The 12802-nt window shown below is 31.7% G+C and overlaps 1 protein-coding gene across 1 annotated transcript in view; it reads right to left on the reverse strand.

The window, feature by feature from the left end:
* Positions 1-10996: 10996 nt before the first annotated feature.
* The window catches only part of LOC107496524 (1-aminocyclopropane-1-carboxylate oxidase homolog 4), a gene marked incomplete in the record, with an annotated part of 2787 nt that continues 981 nt past the window's right edge, over positions 10997-12802 (reverse strand). The window contains 2 exon segments of the mRNA XM_016117836.3: positions 10997-11406; positions 12518-12802. Of these exon segments, the coding sequence (XP_015973322.1) occupies positions 11158-11406; positions 12518-12802 (534 nt within the window).

Raw genomic sequence — 12802 nt, forward strand, 5'->3', positions numbered from 1 at the left:
AGCAAGATAACTATTGCTTGTTCAATCCAACAATCCTCGTAGGATCGACCTTCACTCACCTGAGGTATTACTTGGATGATCCGGACACTTTTTGGTGAAGTTGTGCGAATTTTGATTTTGCGCACTAAGTTTTTAGCGCTGTTGTCGAGAATTGTTCATGATTGACAACTACCAGTTGTCTTGCTGCTTAGATCAGGTACCTTTTCTTATTTTTATTTAATTATTGTTCTTCAAAGTTTTTCAAAAATTGATTTTAGTTGCTTTCTTTGTGTTCGAATTATTCTTGCTATTTTTTCTTCTTTGATTTCAAAATTTTTAACGTTAGTGTCATTTAGTGTTTTTCTTTCAAAATTTTTGAAAACAGTAGCATTTGATTTCAAAAATTTTTAAGTTTGGTGTTTTTTTAGTGTTTTCTTTTTTTTGAATTTAAAAAAAATCAAATCTTTTGTTTTAATTTTCAAAATTTTAATTTTAAATTCTTGAAATATTTATCCTATCTTTATTTAAATTCAAATTTTAAGTTTGGTGTCTCTTTAGTTTGTTTTATTTTTGAATTTCAAAAATCTTTAAAATCACTTTCCTTTTCAATTTTTAAATTTAAAAAATTTTTAAAAATTAAATCTTGCTTCTTTATTTTAATTTTAATTTCAAATTTTAAGTTTGGTGTTTCTTGTTAGTGAATTTTAAATTTTCAATTCATATCTTGTTTATCTTTCTAGATTCTTGATCTTTATCTTACTTATCTTTTAATTTTCAAATCTAACTTTAATTATCTTATTTTTAAATTTCAAATTTTAAATTTGATATTTCTTTAGTTTCCCTATTTCTTTATTTATTTAATTCTTTTTTCGAAAAAAATAAAAAGAATATTTTGAATTTTCAAAAATTTTAAATTTCCTTTTTCTTTAACTTTTGAAAATTTTAAAGATACATTCTTGCCTCCTAGTTCGAATTTTTTTAACACTTTCTCATTTTCTTTTCTTTTATTTCTTTTAAAATATCTCACTAGGAGTTCTCTATACTCTGACATAGAAACTCTCATTCTTTCCTTTTCTTAGTTTGTTTTTTGTTGTTTATGAGTAGGAACGGGGATAAGGAATCCCTTCTTGATCTTGATCATGAACCTGAGAGAACCTTAAAGCGGTGTTTGCAATAAGTTCAAGCTAGCAGAGCTGGAGAAAATCTCACAGAATTCTTTAAGAAGGAAGCTGAAGGTACAACTATGGCAGCTAATCCAGACGCTAGAGGAGACACAAGAAAGGTCATTGGTTCCTACAATGCACCCATATTTGACTTCTATTGGCGTAGCATATCCATACCTGCCATAGGTGCCAACAACTTTGAGCTTAAGTCTCAACTGGTCACTTTGGGACATAAGCTTGTTTTGAGCCAAAATAGCATCCAGAGTGTCCACCTCCATGACTCCTCTCTTATGAGTAGTCCCAGTGTTCACAGGGTTTCTCTCAGAAGTGTACATATATTGATTATTGGTGACCATCTCAATGAGCTCCTGTGCCTCTTCAGGTGTCTTCTTCATGTGGAGTGAACCACCAGTAGAGTGGTCCAATGACATCTTGGACATTTCAGAGAGGCCATCATAGAAGATTTCCAACATGGTCCAGTCTGAGATCATGTCCGAAGGGCATCTTCTGATCAACTACTTGTACCTCTCCTAAACTTCATAGAGGGATTCTCTCTCTTTCTATCTAAAAGTCTGGACTTTCACCCTAATTTTGCTCAGCTTCTGAGGTAGAAAAAACTTGGTTAGAATTCTAATGACCAGCTTCTCCCATGTATCCAGGCTCTCCTTAGGCTGAGAATCTAGCCAAAACCTCGCTCTGTCCCTTATAGCAAAGGAGAAGAGCATGAGCTTGTAAACCTCTGGGTTCACTCCATTAGTTTTAACAGTGTCATAGATCTGCAGAAAATTAGATATGAACTTGTTGGGGTCCTCCTGTGAGAGTCCATGAAACTGGCAATTCTGTTACAGGGCAGTAGGACCCGATAATCTCCCGATTGAGGTTTGGAAGGGCCTTGGAGGAAAAAATATCAATTGATTAACTAAGATTTTTAATGAGATTTTAAGGTCAAAGAATATGCCTGATGAGTGGAGAAAGAACACTTTGGTACCTATCTACAAGAATAAAGGAGATATACAAAGTTGCGAAAACTATAGAGGGATCAAACTCATGAGCCATACCATGAAGTTATGGAAAATGGTGATAGAACGGAGGTTGAGAAAATAGACATAAGTAACAGAGAACCAATTTGGATTTATACCAAGTAGATATACCACTGAAGCGATATACCTGTTAAGAAGGATGATGGAGAGGTATCCTAGTAATAAAAGGGGTCTACATATGGTGAGTGTACGATAGGGTACCAAGGGAGGTCTTATGGAAGGTTTTAGAAAAGAAGAGAGTAAGGATCGCATATATTCGTACAATTAAAGACATGTATGATGGGGCCACAACTAGTGTGAAGACTCAAGGTGGTGTGACAAAGGAATTTCTTATTGGTATAGGATTACACAAGGGATCATCCTTAAGTCCATACCTTTTCCACATTAGTCTTGGAAGTACTCACAGAGCACATCCAAGAGCCTGTGCCATGGTGCATGCTTTTTTCCATACCTTTTTCCATACCTTTTTCACATTAGTCTTGGAAGTACTCACAGAGCACATCCAAGAGCCTGTGCCATGGTGCATGCTTTTTGCCGATGATATCGTTCTTATGAAAGAGTCAAGGGAAGACCTAAATAAGAAGTTGGACTTATGGAGATAAGCTCTAGAAGTGTATGGTCTGCGCATAAGCCGTAGTAAGACGGAATATATGGAATGTAAGTTCGGTCTGAGAAGGAAAAATCCTAATATAGAGGTAAAAATTGGAGAAAATATCCTACGAAAAGTTAAAAATTTTAAGTATCTTGGGTGCATCATACAGGATCATGGAGAGATTGAACATGATGTAAATCATAGCATCCAAGCAGGTTGGTCAAAATGGCGGATTGCATCTGATTTTATATGTGACAAAAAAGTGTCTTTAAAACTTGAAGGTAACTTCTATCGCACTGCTATAAGACCGATTATGCTTTATAGTACGGAGTGTTGGGTGGCCAAAGGGGAGCATGGGAATAAGCTAAGTGTGGCAGAGATGATGATGTTGAGATAGATGAGTGGTCATACGCGATTGGATAAAATAAGGAACGAAGATAAAAGAGAGAGAATGGGAGTAGCACCTATTATGAAAAAGATGCTAGAATCACTTCTTAGGTGGTTTGGAAATGTAAGAAGAAGACTGACAAAATATCCAGTCAGGAGGGTGGATGAGATGGAAGATGGATAAGAGGTGAAAGGCAGAGAAAGACTTAAGAAGACCATTAACGAGGTGGTCAAACGAGATCTACATGTAAACGGTCTCTCTGTAGACATGATACATGACAGAGCTCAATGGCATCGTTTGATTCATGTAGTCGACCCCACCTAGTGGGATAAGACTTTGTTGTTGTTTGTGATTATATCTGATTTGCTTGTATTGAAAGTTCTTATTGTAAAATTGTTGCTGAATTTGTGCTAAATTTTTTGAAAAATTAACCGTCAAAAATATATTTGATGCAATTCGAAAACTTTTAGAATAAAACTAAAACAAAATAAAACTTAATGAGTATTTTTAAAATTTTTAACAAACTTCAAAAATAAAAATATACATTACCCTGTTATTTTATTTGACTCATAAATAGTCTTGTTAATAATCCTTGAAATTTGACTCTGGACTCAAATTGGATCTCAATTTTCAAAAGACTCAAATTGAACTCCCAATTTCAAAAATGTACTCATGTTAGCCCTTCCGCTCATCTCCGTTAACGGCGTGCTTAGTTGGAATATTAAGTGACACGTATTTACTGTGGTGCTAAAGGACACACTAAAAAAAGCTGCTCTCATAAGTAGAAAGCTGGCGACATTGCATGTGCGTTGGCTTGTTGCTCTGTTGTAGCTAAATTCAAATACCAAAATGGAGCTAACCCAAATGTACCTAATGATGTTGCGGCAGCTGCTGATACATAAATTGTTAATGCTCCACAGGCTTCAGAGATCGACTTCACCCAACCTTTTTATTCACAGCAAAAAATTATAGAATGGGTAATATTATCTAACAATTTAATTAATTATTTTTCTAAAAGTTCACATGCTTATCCGTAATGAACCAAATACTTCTAATTACATATAGGTGTCTTCATCAGATTCATCTCTAAACCCACTCCCACCTCCAGTCTCAAGGCCCGATAAACTGTCGCCTAAAAGAAGAGCAAATTCTAGTGTGAACGCAATGCAAGGAGCTAGTTTCGAGACAACATCAAGGTTGACAGGGTTTATGAAAATTTTCTCCACTCTAAACTTTAAATCACCAAAAAAGAAATAGAGATCAATTTATATTGTCTTGTCTAGATGAAGTTGATAAATGTAATCTAAAGTTATGTATTTTGAGGTTGTATTGTGGCTGTTTATGAGTGTGTTAATGTATGATTATTTCTTTTATAATATCTTGTTTTGAATTGTATTTTAGAATTTTTTAAATAGTCTTTTTATTTTGTGTCTTTAATGATGATATTTTAGACATCATTCTTGATTTATTCTATATGTTAAGATGTTCATTGTCATGATTATGGTTATTTTATGAATTCAAATTGAAGGTTGTTTATTATTATAATTTATTTTGCAATTTGGAGATTTGGTATATATGACAAGTTAATTTATTAATCTTATTTGTAGATTTGTAACATTCTTAGCCAATTTCATGTTTATTTTTGTATTTACTACTTCATTTTACAAGATCTCTTTTTGTCATCAAGAGCATATTAAAGAAAACATATTTGTAATATACTTAATCAATTTATAGGTTCATTCACAACTTCTCACTTCTAATTTGTAAATTACATGATTGAAAAAAATATATTTATAACATATTTAATTAAATTTCATTTATTACTTTTCTACACTCAAGAAATAGCCAACAACTACAAATACAAATAAACAAAAGAAAAACTCAAAATATTATTTCATACTTTTAAAATTTTAATTTCAACTTTCATTGCTCTAATCCTCCAACCCACATTCGTCTTCCAATGCTCACTATTTTTATCTTCATTTTTTCCAACCATGCCTTTTTCTTTTTTACCATCTGTCCACACAAAAAGTTCACACTATCTCTTTTCAAGGTCTTCCACAACAAAAATCACAAATAAATTAAGCATACATTACAAAAAGAAGAGGCAAATTCAAGAAGGAAGTAGTCAAAGAATTTACATTATAGTTTGGACATATAGAAAAAGGTCTCTCTGAATTTGTTTCTATTTTAGACCAGCAAAGAGTGGGATATATCTCACAATCGTACTAGTGTGAAACATTTTTAGTTCTAGCTTGATTTAGGTTTTTTGTCAAACTTTCATATGAGTAAGATCTGTTGTAGCTTCCAAAATCTTGGTTGGTACTCTCCAACATTTTCTTCAACATCCAAATGATGATCTCAATTTGAGAATTTGGCTCTCATATTAGAATTTTAAATTTATTAAAAAGGATCAAATTGAGCCTATATCAATTTTTGCTATGACAAATAAGTATTATCACACCATATGTTATCTAACGTATCACTTAACGTTTCATTTAAGTATGCTGTTAATGAAGATAAATAGAAGAATTAATGTGAGTAAACTTTTAAAATTTAGGATTTAATTTAAGTCAATTAAAATTTAAAAATCAATTTAAATTTGTAATTAAACTTCAGAAACTATTTTTAATATTAACTCGAATATTAATATTACAATGACTTCGGTATTGATCTCAATTAAAATATATATAATTCAGATAAAAAACTAGAATTACTAAACCAGTATTCTTAGAATATTTGAAATTCTTCCAAATTTTTAAATGGTACTGTCAATTCAATCAATGTGTGAGCATGGAAGATTAATATATATATATATATATATGAGCTCCCCTTAGTTGAGATAAATAGGGGCTATGGCTTCCCAAACTTATATATATGAGCGGAGCTTAGTTGAGATAAAGAGGGATTATAGCCTTCTAAATTTTTGTTAAATAAATTAATAATATTTTTTTAAAAAATAAAAAATAATTTAGTTGGCTCAAATACTTTATTATGATTTAAAATATTAAAATTCAATATTTATCTTTTACTTTTATTGCACCATAGTTTTTAGTTTTAAACATTCAAACATGTTGGATTTAGAATGAATTGAGTGTACTTGCATTTCACAGCTCCTCTATTCAATAAGCAACACTCCCTCTACCTTTAAGTTCGAATATAAAAAATTAGGTATTTTTTATTTATGTAATTTAATATTATTTTATATTTTACTGTTAATTTAATTTAATTTTTTATATGATAAAAAATATTAGAATATTCAATAAGCATTGATATTATTGTATTTGTATAAATTGATAAAAAAATTCAATAAATATTATAAATTTTAATATTTGTTCTTTTAACTTCTTTTTTAGATATTTTACCAGATATATATTTAAATTTTTATATAAAATAATCATGAAAAATCAAAGAATTAATGTATTTTTTAAGAGGAATGCTAATATTAAAAAAGGAGAACATATAACTTTTACAATATCAACACTTATAGATAGTTCTTCTACTTTAATGAATCACGAAAAAGGTGAGATATAACCTTCAAAAGTTCAAAGAGTTGCATCTGATGAGTTTGACCTTAATTCTTTGGAACGAAACCTAGAAAATGGCTTCAAATTTGGTACTATCACCCGAATCAAAGAATTTATTATATAAAATTTGACACACTAATTATATATCGGGTTTATTTAATTTATATCGGATTAATTTGAGATAAAATTTGAATCTTTAAAATAGAATTAATAAAATATTAAAGTTGAATCTAAATCTAACTAAACTCGGTTGCCCTTATTCATGTACCCTTATTATGTGTATAAAAATAGTAAATAAATAAACAAAACACTAAGAAAGTGGCCATCATCAATTTGACTAATCATATTATAAGAGAGCGGAATATTTATTTACCTACCTATATGTCCACAAAATTTCTTAGTAGAGGAGAACCCTTTCTTTCTCATACATAAATATATGGGGTAGGGTTTGTTTGGGATACCATGGCAATAGAAAACTTGCATCTGGTAATGACATTGATAGGGTCACCGTGTCCTCCGAACTTCAATTTTTTTTTTTTGGTATTGTGACGGGGCCGAAGCTCAAAAATTACAAAGCAGCAACTACAGTAACAGTTCGGAAAAAAAATATCCCTCTACAATCATTAGTAAGAATTGGTCTTAATCTAGTCGGGGGTTGATCTATGAAAAGAAAGTCAGGATTAATTTTAACACTTTCTTTGACAAGCCAGTCCGCTCCTTGGTTTACTTCTTGATAGATATGCTTGATTTGAATACACCAATTTCTTTTGAGATAATAACCAATTCTTCTGATTAAAGGCACCGGGTGTTGTGTTGAATCGTTTGCCTTGTTGATCATGTCCACTACTATCTTGGAGTCTGACTCCACTACTAAAAATCTTAAGCCCAACTCCCATGCAATTCGAACTTCAATTTTTATGTAAATTAATTTGTGATAGAAATTTAAAAGATGAAGATCCTCCTAATGGCACCCAAAATTGTAATTTGAGAAAAAGAGCCCAAATAAATAAAAAGTTTGGGTTTGGGTTTGGGTTTGGGTGTGTGTTTGCAAATAAAAATTGGATCACCTTGATTTTACATAATTTAGTTTAAGAAAACTTTTTTCCCAAAGTACTAAAACAAATTGAACTAAATGTCTGACCAAAAATAGCTGAACTAAATTTGAAAAAGAATATAAACCATAAACAACTTGCTTTGGGTTCAAGTCCAATGGGTTTAGAGCAACTCCAAAATTGAGAACGGTCTAATCCATCTATATATATATAAAAAAAAGGATATGTGTTCATAGTCTGACAATCATCAATGACACCAGCCACATGTAGAGGCGGAACTAGAATTTTTTTGGAGGAACCAATATACAAAATATAACTTTAGAAGAGAAAAAAGAAATAAAATGGGAGGGAGGAGAGAGGTCAATATAAAAATTAAGAAATTTTATGCAAAAAAAAAATTTTAATTGGGAGAGGGGATATGACAATATTTATTCTTTATTATTTTAGATGTAATTTACGGTTATCTTACGATTTTTTTAAATAAATGAATTGGTTTTTAGTTTGGAAGAGGAATTGCCCCGTTTAATATAGAAGAAGCTTGTCTCTGACTATGTGCACTAGCATCCAACATTATGTTAGGGTCAGTAACTTTTGTGATTTGTAGTTATTAAATAGTCATTAATAATATTTTTAATGGTATAAAATTTTATTTATTAATATAAAATTATTCATTTTTATTTTACTGATTACATACTAACCAAAATTTAATAAAGTTGGTGGCCCTAAACTTTTTTTTAACATTTGATTCAATTATGTAAAAAAAGATATGTCTTATTCAAAATCCCCGTCCAAATAATTCATTAAAATACACTGATTTTTATACAGGTAATCATGAAAGACGATGATGTTCTTTTTAGTTTTTATCTATTCACTTTTAAAGAATAACAAAAGAGACTTGCCCATAATTTTTAGTGGGAGATCAAGTTCTTCAGAATCATCAAATAAATATTCCTCAATTCAATTGTGTTATTTGGCCGAACTATTAAACAAGTCATAATTGATGAAGATAATTCTGCAGTGGTAAAAGTACTGTCATCTGTTGACGAAATTAAAGATGTAGTATGGGAGTGTGGGTCAATAAAGATTTCAGATATTGATGGATATAATTTGAATTTCATTAAAAAATGTTGGAAAGAGATTGGTTAGGAATTTACTGCTGAATTTTTTTCAGACTGTTAAAATATTAACAGATTCAAATGTAACATGAGTGGTATTTACTCCAAAATTTGTAGGGAGCTAAAGAGATCAAAGACCTTTGGCTGATTAGCGTGGTTGGATGCGTGTATAAAGTAATATCAAAGATGCTGGTGAGAAGAATGAGGTTAATAATGTCAGATTAGTAGAGAAGACACTGAATGTATTTGTTTGTACAGGGAAGAAAAATATATAATAGAACTCTTATTGCGTGTGAGACGATCAGTGGTTGAAGCAGAAAAAGATGAAAGTAGCGATTATCAAGTTAGATTTTCGGAAAGCTTATTATAGGATTTCCAGATAACTCATACACACTGTCAATGTTATCCCAAACCTTTTCCAACATGCCGTCCACACTCAGTCCAGAAACGTCTTCCAACCCCCACATACATCATCGGCCACGTCACCGCTAAAATCCTGATGGCTCAACTCCTCGTAATCATCACTTTCGCTCCCCCCGCAATCACTAGCCCCCTTGTTTAGAGTCACTGCCATATGCCCATATGTAATTCAAGATCATATCCAACGCATCGAGACTTGGTTTTCTAAAGCAATTATTATACATGTATTTGTTATTTTTTTACTAAAATTTTTTACATGCCTGTTGGAATAACAAAACTAAATTTAATTACAGGGCACAATAAACCAAACTGTCGGGTTTTCGCCAGTCAAACAGGAAAAGGGATCTGACAAGCTATTGTTGTTCATGCTATGCTCGCATTGGATTCTACATTTTACATTAATAATTAGGATAATCATTATATTTTAATTAACACAAGTAATATCTTATCAACATTAATACGATCTACTTGTTAAAAATGATCACAAACAACTTTTCAGCTAAACAAAGACACTAATCATCACGAATTAGAACATCACCAACTCAAATAAGTAAACATCAATACAATCAGTATTATTAACTCAGCAATTCAAATTAAACCCAACATTTCAGACTTAAACCCATCTCAGCAACTGAGAGTTAAACAGGAAAAAATAATTTAAAGATAGAGATGTTACCGATGGCCACGAAGGAAGGATACTGACGGTGACAGGAGAATGGAAACCACGGCGACAAAGACAACAAAGTAAGTTTGGACGGGGACAGACAGAGACCTTGAAGAGACGATGCCAGTTCAATGTTTTTACATCCATCCAGTCCAAATATCGAAACAAAAAAATTACATTATTATTAAATTTTATTTATTTTCCTAAACCAAACTCTATTATTTCTTAATCTGCATGTTAATAAAGGAGTCTCACACAATCTTTCTGAACCGTGAGACCCTCGACTGAACTACCTGCCTCCAAGTCTCCAACTGCGCACCTACAAACATAATTAACACTACAACAAGACATGTGTTATGATACGTACTTCAAATGTTCGAAATGTGAAGAGTTCAAGTATTATTTAGAATATATTAGTTTACATTTTTAGAATATTTTAATTTAATTTGACGTATTTTGATTTTGTTTATTTAATTACTAAATTGAGCCTTATGTTTATGGGTTTAGATTTTTTATATTTTAACCTAATAAGAGGTTATAAATACCTCATAAGTCATAAACTAAGGTAGTCGTAGTATAGAATGATTTAGAAGAATCCCTCTTTTATTGCATCTGGAAATTAAGTAGAAGGTTGAAGAATCCATTCGATTCAATTCCCAAACTATGGCGTTGGACAAGTTAAGTTGAGAAGTCCCTTTCTTGTTGCGTCAAAAAATTGGGTAAAAAATAGAATGATTCTCTTTGTATTCAATTTCAATCTATCTTTTTTTTTTCTATTTTCAATTTTAATTTATCTTTTTATTCAATTTAAATCCTCATCTTTTTATTTATTGTTTATTTCTTTATCATCTTACCTCCACCAAGTGACATGCACTCTTCGCAGCTGGGGAAGGATCTTTCTTTCAGCACCACGGCAGCTCCCTTTAATTTTTTATGTTGTGTATGCATGAGAGTATAGATAGATAAAAAACGACCTCCTCATCAAAACTTCAATTTAATTTTATGAGTAGTCCTTCTTCAGTATCAAGTTACACAGGCTAAGGCCAAACAACTATATTCGAAGAAGTTGTGTTAGGACCACCCTCTTGTGAAGTTTCTTGTCTTCATTCACACAATTCATAAAAAGTAGTGAATAAGAAACACGTGACTATTAATACACTGGTGAAATATGAAGACAATAGTATTCTTATAATCTATATATACAAGTGCTATCTACATCACTGCCTGAAGAAATTTGTCAATGATTTACCGTCCAACTCTTTCTTGAAGAACCTTGTCATAAATTCATTGAACGTGAAGTTTCTATAAAGAGGTGGTTTCTCTGCTGATGTTAGCTCCGGCAAAGGTCCAAAGGTTTTCTCCCTCTCACCCGGATTGAAGAAAATAGCAATTGACACTCGAGGATCTTTTGAGCAATTTGCTAATACCCGATGATCAGCACTCTTATATTCCTCGTTAGAAATTATCTGAGAGCCAAAGTAATGGATATTAGATTAGAAATCCAGGTAACAAGGAATGCAAGAATTGAAGAGCATTGAGATATTTCAAAATGAACGCAAAAATATGTGATCAAATTTTACAACATCAGTCCATTGGCTAATCCGATAGTCCATTTAACTTTGTTATCAGAGAATCTAAATATTGTGCAAGTGGCTCTGATGAGAAGATTTTCAAAAAGTATTATTTTTGGCTATTTTTTGAAGTAATATTGCTTAACTAATAAAAACATTAAGGCTGTGTCTCACTGTCTCTACTTTGTGGAGGTATTGACTGAAATTTTGTGTCTCAAAGTTGAAATTTTAGTTCTAATCTCTATCCCTAAACACAATACTCAATCCCAATCCCACCATCTCAATTCTAGTCCCATGAAATAAACATAACCTTAGAGATAGAGACAGAAACTTTTATAATATTTTTTTTCTAGAATTACTCTCATTTAATTTTTCAAATTTCAAATCTATTCTTTAATGACTATATTTATCTTAAACCAAACACATTAAAACATAACTTAGTCCAATACATTTTACATCAAAACAATACAAAAACTGAATTCTGGTCTCTGTCTCTCAAGAGTCTCAATCTCACCTCCAAATGCAGCATAAATATATCACAACTATCACATTTTTGTCCGCATCAAAGTTCTAGGTCCTTATACGAAAAACAGAACTTCCGTGGACTATAAGGCATTTGAAATTTTTTATGTCTAGCCCTGCCGTTAACAAATTTTCAACCTATATGTATCTAAGCCTAATGTATTTGCTATGATTAAGAAGAGAATAAGTAATGTTAGATAGTGAATTTTGTTTAGCCAAGTCATTTTTTTTAAATTATTTATTTATCTTAAATTTTACAATCTAAATCATAAATACTTAACAAAATCTTAAATCATAAACTCTAAACTTAAAAAATAAAATAAAAGTCAGCTAATATTGAAGCCCTAAAAGTTAGTTTCCGGTATTTTCCCATGCAAATATACTCAATTCAATCTGGTTTTCAGAAAAGAACCAAAATAAATTTCTTTAGAAGGATGGCATCATTTGTTTGAAAAATATAAACAGAGGGTATTGGAGTTCTAACCTGAAGCAAATCTCCAATATTGAAAACCAAAGCTCCCGGAACAGGCTTCACATCAACCCAGCCATCTTTGCTTCTAACCTGCAATCCACCAACGTGGTCCTGCAAGACCACAGTAAGAGCCCCTGGGTCTGCATGAGAAGTGAGTCCCACCGTCAGATCAGGCTCAGGACAAGGAGGGTAATAATGACCAACCATCACTCTCCCTTGAACCAAACCCATCTCCGGTAACTTCTCCGCACCCAATCCCAACCCCTCACTCAACAAACCAATAACTAACTCCCCAAC

This window comes from Arachis duranensis, chromosome 1, assembly GCF_000817695.3.
Source record: "Arachis duranensis cultivar V14167 chromosome 1, aradu.V14167.gnm2.J7QH, whole genome shotgun sequence".
NCBI lineage: Eukaryota > Viridiplantae > Streptophyta > Magnoliopsida > Fabales > Fabaceae > Arachis > Arachis duranensis.